Here is an 18,065-nt window from a genome sequence, read left to right as displayed (position 1 = left end):
ACTAGGCTATAACTCATACCACACTTTTCAGACATGTAACCTGGACCGGAACACCAAAGGCGGAGGTGTGTCCATATTCATTAAGGATATCCACACCTCCAGGCTAGTTGCTCAGCATAATGCAGCTGAGATTATCCAAGTGCAACTAACTCTGGGCAAAACTGCAATCCAAACTGTAGCTTGCTACAGATCACCCACCATGCCCCAGGATTCTCGCTCCTCTTTTCTTGATGTACTGGAAAATATTAGGGTTCAACCAAACACCCTAATATTGGGCGATTTCAACTACCCCACCATTAATTGGGAAAATTACTCATGTACCAACTCCTTTGCTCAACGCTTTCTGGAATTCATAAACTCCAATGCCCTGAATCAACTTATCCACACCCCCACCAGGGGCAACAATATCCTAGCTCTAGTCATTACCAACCTGAGTGATCGGTGTTCCACACCTGAGGTCAACGCCTCATTGGTCCAATCCGACCATAAGCTAATTACCCTAGATATCCACATCCTGCCCCCACCCACCATTAAGGAAACCATTGTAAAAAATTTCTCCAAAGCCATCTTCATGCTTCTTAAGACAGAAGTGGTGAACTTCATGACACCCATGCAGATGGACAATACAGTTACGACTACTGAATCCTACACAATTGCACTTTATAAGCACTTACATGAGTGCATGGTTGTGATATCCCAAACAGAACCAAGATACTTTCCTCCAAAAAAAAGGAAGCCAATCTGGTGGTCCCCTGCCATAAACAAACTGTACAACAGAAGGAAGAAACTGTTGCATAAGAGAGTAAAATCCCATGAGTGGAGGAGTTCCCTGGTCAGCCTCAGTAAGAAGCTGCGATCCCTGATAAAATCTTCCAAAGCTAGTTATGAAAACAAAATCATCACTGATTCTAAAGACAACCACAAAGCATTCTATAGCTATGTCAAGAATCTCAATAGCAACATTCAGATCTGCTCTGAGTTGCAGCACAATGGCACTAAATATACAGACGCAACTGATATTGCCAACATCCTGACAGATAGGTTCAGTGCTAACTTTACCCCTCTCTCACCCCCTAAAGAGCCCATCTCTATACCGGAAGAATGCAAAGTTCCTGTAATCACGGCTGCACAGGTAAAAACCACACTCTCCAAAGCCAAGAACACAGCATCCATGGAACCAGACAACATCCCAGGCTGCATTCTACATAAACTACAGAACGAACTGGCACCCCACCTAAGTCCCATGTTCAATCATAGCCTCACCTCAGGCTTTGTGCCTGCTGAATGGCACAAGCGATGGTTATCCCCACAAGGGGGGAGCCACCACAGACCCCGGGAACTATCGCCCCATTAGCCTGACTAGCCTGGTCTGCAAGGCCATGGAATGTATCATCATGGAACTTATAAACAAAGACATTGGTAATCTCCAAATTCTGGACCTCACCCAGTTAGGGTTTGTAAAAGGCAGATCATGTCTCCTAAATCTGATAGACTTCTTTGAAGCAGTCACCAAAGCCGTAGACAAGGGTAAGGTGGTTCACACAGCCTATCTAGATCTTGCCAAGGCTTTCAACACCATCCCCCACTCTGGAATTATAGATAAACTTACTAAACTAGGTATAAATCCTTATGTCACAAGATGGGCTGCCAACTGGCTCACTGACAGAATCCACACTGTGAAAGTAGCAGACTCCAGATCCAACTTCAGACCAGTGTCAAGTGGAGTACCACAAGGTTCAGTCCTGGGTCCTCTCCTGTTTTGTATCTACTTCTCTGAAGTACAGGCTAACACGGAAGGTCTTTGGCTAACGAAGTTCGCAGATGACTGCAAACTAGGAGCCATAATTGAAACTCCTAACGATGCGGACATCCTACAAAAGGGCCTCACTGAGACAGATGCCTGGTGTCAAAGCCATGGACTCAAGCTCAATGCCAAAAAATGCACTGTCATCCCCTTCGGTAAAAACTCTGTACCCATGAACTACAACATAGGCGGTAGTATACTTAACACCGATAGTGTGATAAGAGACCTTGGGACACAGGTGGACAGTAGTCTCTCCTTTGATAATCACATTGCCACAGTAGTCAGGAAATCCTTCTACGTGGCACAACTCATCACAAAAGGTTTCTCATCCAGAAAAAAAGAGGGCATTGTTCCCCTCTACTCATCACTCATTAGACCCATTATAGAGTACAATGTCCCTTTTGTTATGTACCTCACAAGACATCTACAACAACTGGAAAGGCCGCAGAAATACCTCACAAAGAGGATTACCGGCCTCAAACAGACGCCCTACGCAGACTGTCTCAAAAAACTCCAGCTTTACTCCGTCGCATATCGCCTACTCAGAGGTGATCTCTGCCTAACATACAAAGCTATGTCAAACCCAGAGCTGTTGGACATGTTCCACTTAAAGAAATCCCAATCCCTCCGAGCTACACACTCTAGGGACCTAAACCATGTCACCACAATAAACAGAACATGCCGGAGGGATAGATTCCTGTCTCAGAGACTTCCCATACTCTGGAATAAACTACCTATCTATATCAAACAAAGCTCCTCATTAGCACTCTTCAAGAAAAATCTTGATGATTGGATGGGAAATAGGAAATTCACCCCGAGGATCACCTCTGTGGCTCTGCTCAACAGTGGCACAGGAAAATAATTTTCTTGGGTGGCAAAAGCCAGGGTACCTTTTTGGCTGGGCTTGTATAGGCCCCAGGGCCGATAGCCTAGTACCTACCTATGAACCTATAAGTAAGTTGTCTAAATAAGCAAATGTGTGAATACCATTTAGTCTGCAATGAGCTATGACACCTTTTAAATACCCCAGAAGTTGTAGATAACACAAGGGTAATGTAGAGGAATGATAATTTAACCCAGACGCAGAAAATCTTGAAATTTCCTAAAAAGTCTGTGGTTATGGGAATGTAATGATATGCATCCTATAGATCTAATGTCACCATAAAACTCCTTGGGGAATGAGGAGAAACAGATTCTGAAGGGTCACCATTGAATTTTGTTACTTTCACCTACAGATTTAGAAAGAAAAAATATACAACTTAAATTACACGAACACCAGGCCTTATAAAATCCAAGTATCTTTTATTACAAAACCATATTGAGCGCTTTTGGCTACAACATATAGCCTTCATCAGAATAAACTTCCCTTCTAAGCATCCTCATGTTTATATAAAACTGTGAACCAATCACAAATACAAAGCAATCAACATACTAGTAACCAATTACATTCTAAAACATTAATTGTACTTTATCTAAATAATATATCCAATATACAACTGCTCTTTAAAAAGGTTCTTTCTTTGGCACCATAATGATTTTGGAAAAGAAGCCTTTGCCCCTTTGATCTAAAGGCACTGGTTCTATTACTCCTAGGGTAAGTAAGTGCTGAAAAACCTGAAAAAAAACTCTGGTTTGCATGATAGGGAAGTACTCTCTTGAAAGGGTGTATTTGCATCCACTGCCCTCCTGAAAAAGAAAGGAAAGGATTGTTTGTACTGTTTTTTAAATGAAAAAGTGTATTTAGGAGCTTTATGGGGTAGGGCTGAAAAATCTTAGAAACTCCCTTTAATTTCCTTTTTTCATCAAAATGCTTGAGGACCTCAGTAGAAGATGGGCCAAACAAAATGTCCTTCTGCCCTGACTAGTTGTCTCTTTCCCCAGCTACCCACAGCAACATTTCTTGGAGTGTCACCCTCACCATGCCCATATTGCACACTGGAACAGCCAATGAGGATGTGGCTAACTCCTGGTAGGTGGTGAATATAAGAACTATACCACAGGAAGACAGACAGAGAAGTGCATAGTTTGAGGGACAACAGAGATTCACCCAGTATCAGCTGAGGAACTGATTAAGCTCACGGTGTCAGCAAGAGGTCTTTGTTATTTTTTTTCTTTTCTAGGTAAAGTGGGAGATAGAATAGCATGAGCAGAGTAAGTATCCACGCTGTAACCAAGGAGGAGATCCCAAATGTAGTACACTTTACTAGAATGAGTCAATTGTTAGATTAGTTGTCAAAAAGTGCTCACAACCAGCACACTTGCACTCAAGTACACAGTCCCCTATCATAATAATGAGTAAACATTACTATCAGAAACTTTTTAAAAAGGAAAGCGGACTGACAGAAAAATGGCACATATGTTTTCACAAAGGGTATACAGAAACATACCCTGTAATTATCCCTGCCGATTCAAAACACTTCCCAACTCTAAGCTTAATAAAGAAATAATTCAAAGTTTACACAAGTAGTATATTTTTCACACAAAAAGCCCTCACATTATTTAGTGCTAAAAATAGCAGTAACTGACAGGAAACCTTCCACATTCAAAAGAATACCAGGTTTCTTAAAGAGAAATACTGCTTAAAGCGCCAAAGTAATAAAATACATTTTTTAAAGAGCAATAAAGCTGTGTGGAAGGGTTCCTCACTGTCTTATCTGCAAGAAACAAAGCTAAAAGTCGACTGCAGCTCTTATGAAGCCTCTGAGCTACTTCTTCATGAGACGGCAAGAAAGTACTGAATAAAACTTCACTCTGACTGCTGATTTCCCTCCACAAGGCTGAACAATAAGTAGTCAGAATGAAGGTATGGGAGGGAGTGAGAGCTTTTGGAAGCTGGCAGATTGTCGTGTTGAGGGCAGGACACAACCCATACTAGCCTAAAGGCTACTGCAGCATTGACAATGATGAACATCATCTCATTATGTAAAGGAGAACACAAGCAAAAAAGTCAAAACAGAGTGATGCACAGATAACATATTCATCCTTTAAAAAAGAAGGCCTCTAATTTCTGCTGAATGCAATTCATAAAGTGATAACATGACAATGATAATATCAAATGAGGACTTTAATTGATTATGCATAGAATGGAACTTCCCACAAATAGTACAGCTATAGTTTAGAAATATCCTGGATTTATAGCAGAGAAGCCTTTCCTTAACTGAACAAACACAGAATCCACTTCAGGGCTGCATACTGTGTAACCAGAGCAATGTAGGATTTGGCAAACAAACTGGTTGGATATCTTTGATATCATGGAAACAACTAAGATAAAAAACAAACTCACAAGGCCTGATTGAGTTCCTTCAAGGAGTCTAACAAAACACATTCAATTAGTTGTGGACTGAAATGAGAAGCAAACAAATGGTATGAAAGTGGTCTGGCCACCAGCAAAGTGGAACAGTACATGACTTCATCAATGATCCAGATGTGATGAAAGGGCCTACTGGTAGATGGCTTGCTGGGAGGGATAAGACTCAGTACTGCCTTCCCTGTTATTGTTCCCTTGTGGTGGGGGTGGAGGAGGGGCTACACCTGCTGCAATGAGAACACAAGGAGAAGGCAGAGGAGCACATTATTTACAGAGGATCACTGAAGCACATCTACAATAACAGGAATAGATTATAGGCAAGCATGGTTCAATCTGTTATACAGTATTGCATCTAAGATTTATCAGAAAATTATGGACAAGTATAGAAACACCCACAGTACTGCTGACTGTGACTGATGGCCTTACGAATTCTTGTTATCAAGCTGCCAGTACTGTCATCCTCTAAAAATATATGTGTCTTTGGAAGCAGCAGCAGAAGGAGCTGGTGAAGGGCAATTAAGAAGTCTAAGCCTGAGGAGCAAAATTATATTGCTGTAGAAAATAAAAAGGTTGAAAGTAATTGAAGAAGAAAGGCATTTCAAAACAAGAATATAACACAGATTCTTATAAATTATATTTAACCTAAAGAATGCAAAAGGCTAAATGTGGGGTCTAGGATTTACTATAAGATTTAGTGTTCTCCAATATTACAAGCAACTTTTCATGGAATTCAAAGCAGATCAGTGAAAAGTCGTACTAATATGTGTAAGAGTCGACACATTCTTGGATAATTATGCTTCCACTAATTGACAAGAGGTGTAATGTATGTTCAGTTACTTACATAGGGAATCATATACTTTTCCCAACTTACACGTACTCAAGTATTTTTAATACCTTATCTAAATCATCAAGTACTTCCAGACTACTACTTAGGGTACCAAGTATCGTGAGCAATGTATATAGCTACAAAGTTTTTTTTTTCAGTCTCATACCTTGGGGTTTCTGGTACTTCTTGTCCAGCTTGAACTCCTTCAGTTCTCCTGTTGGGGGACGCTCAAGAAGTTTTGCTGCGGTGCCTCGTCCCAATAACTCATCCAGCTTTGAACGAGCAGGTCTAGGCACCTCACTGCAAAGAAATGATTAACAGCCGCATTATAAAGTATCATATTTGGAAATAAATTATGATAGGTTAAAGCAGATGGATTCTCCCCCCACTGTATTCATAGTTCATGTATTTTATAATGAGAATTTTCACCTGAGTCAGATAAATATACAAGATCTCTGTTTTCTACATAGTGCTCATTTACTAATCTCAAAAAAGCAAATACTACTAGCTGCAACTTAAAATCTTCATTATTACCTTCTCTGTGAGAAGCAACATTATATTCATAAGACTGTCAGAACAAGAAATCTACAAAGGTGAATATGATTATATATGAAATCACAAAAGTACAGTTTTGTACCTACCATAAATGTAGATGTCCGATAGGTATGCATCTGCAGTCATAACATATGGGTTGTCCTGCCTCAGGCAGCACTTCGGTCGGCCGGATTCCAAAGTCTGGGTCTGGCCTCGGCTGATGTCGCTCTATCCCTGACGTCAGAGCGTCTGGGGTATAAAAGCATCCGCCGACGCCATTTTCCTCAGTGTTTCTTGCCCCAGATGCCAGGTGCCCTCTAGGAAGGCCAAATTTGGAGGAATGCAATAAATTCCAAACATTTTCCAAAAAATATATACATATATATACAAACAAATACACCATAATAGATCCCCCAGCTAGCTAATGGAGGGGTAAGTACCCTAGGAATACCACAGAGGGGAAGGAGGGAGGGTAAACCTGACTGCAGATGCATACCTATCGGACATCTACCATTTATGGTAGGTACAAAACTGTACTATGTCCTTCAAGGATGCATCTGCAGTCATAACATATGGGTAGAATGCCATAGCCAATCTGGGGGAGGAGGTACTAAGAAAAGGATGGTGTAGTTAAGATACCCTGCAGGACTGCTGTAGCAAAACCTGCTCTGGATCTGGAGTATAAAGGTAAATTGCAATGTTTGGCAAATGTATGCACGGAGCTCCATGTAGCAGCTTCTAAAATGTCCTTGGTAGCCACCCCTCTTAGGAAGGCTGTAGTGGTGGCTGTGGCCCTCGTGGAATGAGGCCTGATGTTTGCAGGAACCGTCTTTCCATGAAAGGAGTAACAAAATCGAATGCAATTTCCTATCCACTTTGAAATTGTCTGTTTGGAAATTGCTTTTCCTTGTACCCCAGCAGCATATGCTACAAGGAGTTGGTCAGTCTTTCTGTAACTTTTAGTTCTGTCCAAGTAGTAGCGTAGTTGTCTGTGTATATCCAGAGTGTGTAGAAGTTTTTCCCCTCTATTTTGTGGATTTGGGAAGAATGTAGGCAAGTGAATAGCTTGGTTCAGGGATACCCTAGATACCACCTTTGGCATAAAAGTAGGATTGGTTCTTAGTGAAACTCTTTCCTGATGGAAGATAAGGAATGGCTGTACTGCCATTAAAGCTTGTAACTCAGATACTCTTCTTGCTGAAGTTATGGCCAGAAGGAATGCAGTTTTCCAAGACAGAAACTGTAGATCCGCCGATGCTGCTGGTTCAAAGGGAGGAAGTGTTAGTTTCTCCAGCACAAAGTTGAGATCCCAAGTAGGTAAAGGGGGTTTCCTTGGAGGATTGATGTTTTTGATTCCTCTCAGAAATTGCCTGAGGAGAGGGTGCGAGAAGATACGTGGATCAACATTGTATTCTGCTGAAATTGCTGAGGCATGAATCTTAATGGAAGAATAGGACAGGCCATTGTGGAACAATTCTGCTAAGTATTCCAGAATATGTGTCATGCTCGCCACTGTCACATCTAAGCCTTTTGTTGTGTTCCAAATGAGAAATCTTTTCCATTTTGCTGAGTATGTCTTCCTTGTGGAAGGCTGGCGAGCTTCCATAATAATGTCCTTTACTCTCTGTGATAAGTTATTTTGAGGGGGGTTTATGGAATTTTCCAGGCAGTTAGCTGCAATGTTTTCAAATTGGGATGCATGATCTTGAAGTTGTTCTGTGTCAGAAGAAGAGGCCATAGGGGGAGAGGCCATGGTTTCATCTGTGACATGCTCCTCAATAGTGGGTACCAGTGCTGCCTTGGCCAGTCTGGAGCTATCAGAATCACTCTTGGCTGTTCTGCCCTGATCTTCAGTAAAACCTTGGACATTAATGGGAGAGGTGGGAAGGCATATACTTTTAGAGCTTTCCAGCTGAAAGAGAGAGAGTCCACCCTCCAAGCTTGTGGGTGGTATGTCCTTGAGCAGAATGTCTTCAGTTGATGATTGTGGGGCGAGGCGAACATATCTATCTCCGGCTTTCCCCATGCTTTTGTTATGAGTAGAAAGATGTCTGGGTGCAGCATCCATTCGTGTGCATCCATGGTAGTTCTGCTTAAGCTGTCTGCCAGTGCAGTTTCTTTCCCTGGCACGAACTGGGACTGTAGTTGGATATTGAGTTTCAAGCATAGTTCCCATAGATTCATGGCCAGCCTGCATAGAGGGTAGGAATGCGTGCCTCCCTGCTTGTTTATGTACCACATGACCATGGTGTTGTCTGTCCTTATTAACAGGTGGCCTTGATGGAGGAAAGGTTTGAAGGCCTCGATTGCATGTATCACTGCCAGCATTTCCTTTTGGTTTATGTGCCTGCGCAGCTGCCCTTGAGACCATAGGCCTTGGATACATTTGCTCTCCATGTGTGCTCCCGATCCTCGGTCTGAAGCGTCCGTGGTGATGGTTTGTTTTGTTTTTGGTTTGTTGAAAGGCAACCCTCTGTTGGACTGGCAGGCTTGAACCCACCACAGGAATTCCTTTTGAAGGCAAGGAATGATTGGTATCAAAGTTTCCAAACTGTGACTGTGCTGAGACTATACACTCCTTAGGTACCATTGTAATTTTCTCGTATGCAGCCTGGCTTGTGGAATCAGAATTATGCAGGATGCCATGTAACCCAGGGCCTGCAGGATTTTCCTTGCAGTTAGCTGAGTTTGTCTTGTCAGATTCATGAAGTAATCCGGAAGTTGTTTTTGTTTTTCTTCTGTGAGAAAGGCCATTTGGGTGGTTGTGTCTAGATCTGCACCCAAAAAGGTTATCCTTTGGGATGGAACAAGTCTTGATTTTTGGATGTTGACTGTGTATCCCAAGGCCTGTAGTAGGTGGATGGCATAGACCAAGTCCTTTATCAAATTTTTCTTGTTGTCTGCTTGTATAAGGCAGTCGTCCAGATATGGGTAGATTTGAATCCCCTGAAGTCTGCAGTGTGCAATTACTGATGCCAGGCATTTCGTGAATACTCTGGTCGCAGTAGATAAGCCAAAGGGCAATGCTGAGAATTGATAATGCTCTGATCCTGCAAGAAATCTGAGGTGTCTTCTGCAACTTTGTCGAATAGGGACATGCAGGTATGCCTCCTTGAGATCTAGAGTCACCAGCCAAGACTCCTTGCCCAGCATGGGAAGAAGTTGCTGTAGGGTCAGCATCTTGAATTTTGGCACAATGAGGTAAGTATTCAGTGCGGACAGGTCGAGAATAGGCCTCCATTGATTTTCTTTTCTTGGAACAAGGAATAATCTGGAGTAAAATCCTTGGCATTGTTCTGAAAGAGGTACCTTTTCTATGGCTTTCATTTGAATTAAGTTGTTGATCTGCTTTAAAGACTCTGCCCTCTAATTTGGTGGCAGGTTTGGCATTCCGTTTCTTATTGGCAAAGTGTGGAAGCGGAACCTGTATCCTTTGTCTATTATTTGCAGTGTCCATGTGTCCCTTGTAATATAATGCCAGCTTTTTGAGAATAAAGAAAGCTTTCCACCCAAGGGTGCTTCCAATTGAGCCCTGGTAGGCGGAATCAAAGGAAAGTCATTGAGTCTGTCCAGGTGTAGTAGTTGTTGCTGTTCCTGCACTACCTCTCTGGTTGGTAGGCTGCCACTGGCGGCCTCTGTAGGAGCCTCTAGCTTGCCCTCTACCTCTGGGACGCCTGTTCCTGCCCCTCTGGGATCTGTCCCGGTCTGGAAAGGACCAATTCTTAGTAGGCCAGTTTCTGCTGAATCTCGGTGGTTGTACTTGCAGAAAGTCCTTAACTGTTTGCACAGATTTTGCCTTTTCTTCAAACTTCTTTAAGACCTCCTGAGCCGAGGAACCAAATAATTTTTGTTTTTCCATTGGAGCATCCAGGAGTTTAGCTTTAACATGGTCTGGTAAAGATTGTTCCTTCAGCCAGGCATGCCTACGAATAACTGCCCCAGTCATAGCTGACCTACATGAAGCTTCCAGTGCATCATAACCACACTTGAAAAAATGATTACTAACCTGCTGTGAGTTATGTACCAGATCCTGAAGGGATTTACGGTCAAGGGATTCAGAAGAAGAAAGCTTCTTATGCAATTCATCTAACAAATACTCTTGGTACTGTATCATATGAAATTGACAATTTAATGCCCCCACAGAAAGAGTTGCAGAAGTATATACCTTCTTTCCCCATCTCTCTAAAGCTCTAGACTCCCTTTCAGAAGGTAGAGAATTTTTGGCAGTGGCAGCTGCAACCCCTTTAGGGCTCTGAGAAATAGTATCTGGGTCTGCAGAATGGGCCTTGTACAGATGTAAATGAGAATCCGGGACCCTGTAGTATCTATCAGGTTTGGCAGGTGCCGGAGGGAGAGAATCAGGGGCTCTACTAACATCATTGTACACATCATCAATAACATTCAAAACAGGAGGTATAGCTAAGGGCCTATGCTGAGGTAAATGCAAAAAGGTCCTTAATCTCTTTCTAGAATCAGAAAATTCCTGACCCTGCCATTGAAAATGTTCTCTCATGGAGTGTAGTGTCTCACCAAAAGAAAACTCTTCAGGAGGGGAGGCCGAAGGGATAGATTCTTCAGCATCAGAATCCTCGTAGGCCGAATAAGCCTCCTCCTGGTGATCTGACAACTCAGATCTATCCGTAGACTCATCTGAAGAGTGTTGGTCAGAGGGCTCAGTCCTGGGCCTTTTGTCTGGTGGTGGGTGAGAGCCCCTGTCCGGGTGAGGCTGAGAACCTCTAATTAAAGAAATAAGATCCTCTGCAAGGCTGAGGATCTGAGAACTGGAAGAAGGTCTCTGAGAGGTAGTCTTGGGAAGCAAAGCTTTAGGAAGTTTATCAGCTTTAGCCCTGGAAAAAGCCTTAATGGACATGGAAGCAGGGGGTCTAGCTGCACCACGTGCCGGAGTAGACTTGTCCAAAGGAATGGTGTCGGACATTTCCTGGACACTGGTTTCGGTAGGTAGCTCAGTAGCCGACTCAGCCGGGGCCTCCAGGGCCTCGGTGGTCGGTTGAGTGGATTCGGTTAAAGGAAGTTCCGAGAACTCGGTTTCGGCCTTACCGTGGTTTCAGCCGAAACTGCGGGCCGCGAGTGTCAGTCCTTGTCCTTCCGTTTTTTCACGAAATGCGATGTCGGAGTCTCCAACGGCATCTTATATGCAAAATTAGCCCCAAAGAATTCCTCTGCAAACTCCGACCAACGTCTAAGAGTTCGTTGGTTGAAGGAAGCACAGGCTGAACAGGCCGAGACGTCGTGGTCTGGGCCTAAGCAAGGAAGGCAGTAAGAGTGGAAATCCTTATGAGGTATTTGTTTCCCACAAGTTAAACAATTATTTACTTTAGCTGACATCGGCTGAGGCAAGAAAGAGTCCCCAACGGGGTACTTAGCTTTTTCGAAGTCTTCAGTAGCTGAATCACAGGATCTGACCGACCGGCACTTGCGAACTGCTTCTGCTTCGGGCACCGCGCGGCAAGAAAGACTGAGGAAAATGGCGTCGGCTGATGCTTTTATACCCCCAGATGCTCTGACGTCGGGGATAGAGTGACATCAGCCGAGGCCAGACCCAGACTTTGGAATCTGGCCGACCGAAGGGCTGCCTGAGGCAGGACAACCCATATGTTATGACTGCAGATGCATCCTTGAAGGACATCAAGCCATTCTCTAAACACCTTGCAACAGTGCATAAAAGCAGTAGAAGTGAGCACTGCAGTTTTATTGGGTAAGAATGCTGCAAAGACTTTACTAAGATGCATAAATCATATCTAAACATTACTTTTATAATATAAAGGGAACCCTTGTACTATTCAAAGTATTCCTCTTCTGAAAGTTGGGAGAACTGCAACTGCATAATATATAGTGCCCCAAATCAAAGTCGTCAAATGCAATTAAACAGCTGCCCTCAAGATGCCTTAAAATGATACTCATGTAGTAAAAGTGTTTTTGATGATTCTTCATGCAACTCACTTCTAAAAATGTATCAAGGGAACCTGCAGGCAGGTGCAAGGTGGTGGACTTCGACGCCTCTGGAACCGGCTGGCCGGCAAAAAGTTTTTTTTTTTTTTAAAAGGGCATTCCTCTTTAAGAACACCCTTTGCATCCTGTCCAGTCGCACAGACTCAACAGGTGTTTGCAAATTGTTTTCGTCTTCTGTGTCTGTGCGACCAATGGTTTATGTCTTCGTCTTTTGCGCCTATCGGGAATTTGAATTGGAGAGGACGTTTGGACTGCGGAAGAATGTAGAAGTGAGACGTAGGTGTGCATGTGTGTGTTTAAGTGTTTAAGAGGTGTAGCGTAAGAAATAGGTAGGTAGGAGTATGTGGATTTAAGAAGTAGGTAGCGGTGTTTATGCATGTATGTAAGTAGGTAGGTAAAGGTAGGTGTGTGTATGTGTGTTTTTAAGTGTGTAAGAAGTAGTTCTTATGATTTGTACTCAAACAGGGCAGCTTATCCTAGGCAGGGATATGCAGTCAGCTCCCCATGGAACAGTAACAGCCAGCAGGCTGGGGTACCCCTGGTAACAAGCCATCCTTGGTGTCCTCTTTTCAACAACAACAACAGCGGTGGTTCGGGCATGATCTTGGGACTGGAACCCATCAGCCCACTTCCACTCCAAACTTAAACCAGCTTCTGACATCCCCTAGCATGGCTAGAGGTTACCAGAACTTTGTAGGATTTGATTACAGTAACAGTCCCCAGGATGGGAGCAACAAGGGACCAGCAGACATAGTGAACCAGTACGGTGGTGGCAACCAGGTTTGGGTAGGAAGGCAACAAAGGAGTCACCATGCCCTCATGAGCCCTGGTAACTGTGGACAACCTCACACAGCCAGAACCTATGTAACATCACCTAGCACCTAGGTAACATAGCTTCCTGTTCAAATAAAGTGACTTTGTTTTCTTTCTTTCAAATGTTGAATGAGGATGTGCGTGTGTGTGTGTGTGTGTGGTGGGGGGGTGAATTTGTGTGTGTGGGGAGGCTTTAGTGTACCTTTTTTTCTAAACCTGTTAGAAGGATTAGCCATTTTAAGCATCCTGTTGCCCTTTTTATTTTTGAGGGCTGGAAGTGAACATTTTTGGGTGGTCAGGGTCAGGTGTTGTGGGACAGATAAAAGTGAAGATTTGTCCTTGCACTGATTTGACACAAACAATGTCTGTTGTCATAAATAAAAACTATGTGTAGTCTTTCTTAGTTAGTAATTTGCTTGTTGTGTTGCACTACTAGAAAATGTAGGCCACTTTTTTCTCTTTTTGACTTTGGTGCTTAAGTTATTAAAGTTAGAATTCATGCTCATTTTCTGTTGATGGGAACAGATTGTTAATTTTGTGCCGTCATTTTAATTGAAGGTTGTTTATCCTGTGTCTTTCCCTTTGTGTTTGCTTGCTGAAAATGCCAGTAAACAGATCAGTGATTTGAGTAAGTGTAGATTGTTTTGAAATTTGAATTATGGAGGTAAAATCCTTCTGGCAAAGCCGGGAAACAGTTGGTCTTAGGTTGACATCCTATCTATAATCTGATTGGCTCCTTATCATCTGCTCTTGGCTATTTATAATTGCTTCTGATGTAATGCTGTAACAGTTCTGATGAGTTCACAAAGTTTTACTGTAGCTTTTTTGTTTAGGCAATTTTTTGTACATTTGTGTAACATATCTAAATAGTACATTAGAATCATATCCACATGAACATCTAAGGCAAATGCATGTTTTTCAGTGAATTTTAAAGTGTGATCTTGAAATGCTCAGCTGTAATATCATTTGAATCTTAGTAAGGAAACTTAAGAAATGTATTTCTTGGCGTATACTCACTGTTCTTGTAGTCTTGACTTCCATGAAGCAGATTTTTGCTGTATTTTTCCAGTTATTGCTCAGGTTTTCTTCTAAGTTAATATTTTTAATGCAGTGCTAATATCTGAAGGTAGCAATCTGGATACTTCTCTACTGGGTGAAGATTTTCGGCTTGCAGAAAATTTGAGTACATTGTCCAGTACATCTTCATGTAGGACATGTAAATCAGAATAATTTGTTTTTGAAGAGGCAGATTTATTTTAGCGCATTGCATCTTGAAAAAAGAACTTTAACAGCAGCCAGATTTCAGCAGCCATTTTACATACAGATTTTTCTGCCAAGGTGTACTACACTGCCCACCTCCTACATTTGTGTTTCTTACTACATAGTTAGCTTTGACAGTAATTACCTAAGACCTGTTCATGCCATCACATTTGAAGAAGGCATGCAGCTGTACAGTTGCCTTGGTTAAGGTGAGAAAACCCTTATTTTGAGGATGTTTGCTTATGAGAGACCCAAAAAAGTTGTGATTACATGAATTTGTTTTGTCTCATTATGTAATAATGTTTGTTGTACAGCTCAGCATGATTTTTTTTCTCAAGTAATTTTAATAAGAAATTATTTCCAGATGCTGAAATGTAGGTCATAATAGACATGGCATTTAGTTGTGTTGTGGTTAGAAAAGTCGGTGTGTTAAATTTTAGTGCTGTCTCATTTTGAGCAGTTGTGTTTTTTAAGAAATATGTAATACTTTGGGGGAAAACACATTTACCAGCATAAGTGGCAAGACAGCTTTCTTTCTGAAGGTATGTGATATTTGGGTTACTTTAGAAGATGTTTTACTTTGTGTGAAATGCATTTTTGACTTTGAGAAAAATGTAGCTCCAGGGGGAAAGGTGGGGGTTATAAAACTAAGGATCAGGTTCTCTTTAAAAGATGGTGTAGTCAGTACTTTGACCTCAATTTACGATATTTTTGTACTTGTAAAATTGTTTAAAAGAAATGCACTTGTAACTGTTCTGTTAGTTCACTTACCTTTTGGTTTAGTAATATGTAGCAGCTAAATTTGTGATTTTTAATCTTTTTGTAACTGGGCAGTGAAAGTGTCTAAAGGATCTATTTCATTTTTCATCAGGTGTTGTCAAATGCACTTCAGTGGTTCAGAAGAATCCTTTTGTATGATCTAGACAAAAGTAAATGCATGTATTAAAAGGGATGACTAACTGAAAAAAAATGACTGAATAAATAAGGATTACAGTGGCGGCTCGTGATATTGGACTGCAGGACTGCAGCTCCCTCAGCTGTACAAAGAAAAAAAAATACTCAGACTGCTGTGAAAATGTCCCGACCACTAATTTAAAGTGTCCAGACCATTTTACTCAGACTGTTCACTACTGTAAAAAGAAAAACAAAATTAGAGGGAGTGTCAGTTTAAAATTTAGAGGGAGTGTCCATTTCCCAAACTCAGACTGATTAAACAGCAGTCCGGAATGGAAAACAAGGCATCAGACTGTAGATGCCCCAGACGTCTATGCGGTTACAACTGCATAGACTGGAAGGGGATTGGACTGCAACATCTGCAGACTTGATAACTGTAAGCCTGCTGCTCTCACAGGACCATAGAGGCAAGCTGAAGCAGAGTTTACCCAGGACTGATGCTCTCACAGGACCAAGGCAAGCTGCCTGAAGCAGAAAGCAGAGCTTACTGGGGACCCACGTTGTTTATGTGACAGACAAACTTCAAGTATGTGTGCAGAGTTTTTGTTTATGAGGCACACTGAAGCAGCAGAGTTTACCTGGGACCGAGGCAAGCTGCCTGAAGCAGAGTTTACTGTTACTGTCATTTAGCTGCCGAAGCAGAGTTTACCGTTACTTTCATTTTGAAGCACAGTTGAGACCAAGTTTTTTACTTTCAGGTAGTGTGTGTGTGTGTGTGAGACAAGTTGTTTACTTTCAGGTAGTGTGTGTGTTTATGTGACAGACAAACTTCAAGTGTTTGCAGAGTTTTTGTTTATGAAGCTCTCTTTCAGATAGTTTGTGTGTGTTTATGTGACAACCGAACTTCAAGTGTGTGCAGAGTTTTTGTTTATGAAGCAGAAAGCAGCAGAGTTTGCCATTACTTTCATTTTGAAGCAGAAAGCACAGTTGAGACCAAGTTGTTTACTTTCAGGTAGTGTGTGTGTTTATGTAACGGATGAACTACAAGTGTGTACAGAGTTTTTGTTTATCAGGCAAGCTGAAGCAGCAGAGTTTGAGTTTACTCTTACTTTCATTTTGGAGCAGAAAGCACAGATTAAACCAAGGTGTGTGTGCAAAGCACAGTTAGGACCAAGTTGTTTACTTTTCATTTTAAAGTTCAGGTACTGTGTGTGTGCAGAAAGCAGAGCTTATACCCAAGTTGTTTATGTAACACCCGACGGACGTACTTCAAGTGTGTGTGCAGAGTTTTTCTTTATTTGGCAACCGGGACCGAGGCAAGCTGCCGAAAGAGAGTTTACTTTCATTTTGAAGTTGAAGCAGAAAGCACAGTTGAGACAGTATGTGTGTGTGTGTGTGTGTGTGTGTGTGTGTGTGTGTGTGTGTGTGTGTGTGTGTGTGTGTGTGTGTGTGTGTGTGTGCGTGTGTGCGTGTGTGTGTGTGTTTGTGTGCCGAAGCAGAGTTTACTTTCATTTTGAAGTTGAAGCAGAAAGCACAGTTGAGACAATGTGTGTGTGTGTGTGTGTGTGTGTGTGTGTGTGTGTGTGTGTGTGTGTGTGTGTGGTTGTGTTGAAGATGAAGCAGAAAGCACAGCTGTGTGTGTGTGTGTGTGTGTGTGTGTGTGTGTGTGTGTGTGTGTGTGTGTGTGTGTGTGTGTGTGTGTGCGTGTGTGTGTGTAAAATGCCCCATGTAAATATACCTGGTGGCTAGAGACAGGCTCAAACCCTGTACCTCGCATGCAGATAGCAAGAGCCTGAATTCCCTACCCACCACCACTTGTGAAAAATTTTCAGATTTTTGCCTCATATTTCTGTTCTGTTCTCTTCCTCATAAAATCTGTGGTTTTCTGGAATGATAGATGTGAATTTCAGACTGCATATTCTTCAGAAGGTACATGTAACACAAAACCTTTTATTCTAGCAAATTTCTAAGTTTATAAGATCAATATTTAAAATTTGTCCCTATTTTTGGGGCTGTATTCCCCCATCATTCGCTTTGTCCAGGTTTTTTGTGCTAAGAGGTTGAGAGCTACGGTGAGAACTGAATAGGTTTTGGGGGCTGTATTCGCCTATTATTCACTTTGGGTGTTTTGCTAAGAGGTTGAGAGCTGTGGTGAGAACCGAATTCACTAAATGATAGCCATTTAAATTTCAGACTTCCCATCTCTGCAGAAACAGCTAATTTGGTACTGTGATATGTTACTCTGACTGTAGTGCACAAGGTCCTTGGGTTCAAGCCTTGGCAGTGAAATGCATGGTGGTAACATGGCATTATATTCTAGCAACTTTCCAAGATTATACAAGCAATGTTTAAAATGTGTCCCTAGTTTTGGGCTTTTGTCCCCCCCCCCCACAATAAATTTTGGCTTTTCCAAATTTCTTCTGCTGCAAAACTGAGAGATACAGTTGAGTGTCGAGTGTATTTTACAAGGAGCTGAGAGCTTCAGGGGAAGAAAAGTTTAGTGCTGCTTATGCTGAGTCTGCCTGCTTTGTTAACAGTGCAACAGGTAGTGTACTTGCTTTTGATGCAGAAGAGGGTTCTACTCCCACAGTATGTAGATGCATTGCTGATACTGTTCTGTGTTATACTTTTAAAGGGGGTGGATGCTGCAGTCCTGA

General features: G+C 42.1%; 1 protein-coding gene across 3 annotated transcripts in view; it reads right to left on the bottom strand.

Annotated features, from left to right (window-relative positions):
• The window catches only part of FBF1 (Fas binding factor 1), a 1,798,645-nt gene that overhangs the window by 1,347,074 nt on the left and 433,506 nt on the right, over positions 1-18,065 (bottom strand). For all 3 annotated transcript variants that reach the window (XM_044090504.1, XM_044090506.1, XM_044090505.1), the window contains exon 12: positions 6,104-6,237. In XM_044090504.1, coding sequence (XP_043946439.1) covers positions 6,104-6,237 — 134 coding nt within the window. The remainder of the gene's footprint in view (positions 1-6,103; positions 6,238-18,065) is intronic.

Source organism: Protopterus annectens, chromosome 12.part0 (genome assembly GCF_019279795.1).
Source record: "Protopterus annectens isolate FY-2018-M chromosome 12.part0, PAN1.0, whole genome shotgun sequence".
NCBI lineage: Eukaryota > Metazoa > Chordata > Ceratodontiformes > Protopteridae > Protopterus > Protopterus annectens.
The sequence above is the reverse complement of the archived record's forward strand: the minus strand, read 5'-3'. Positions and strand labels throughout refer to the sequence as shown.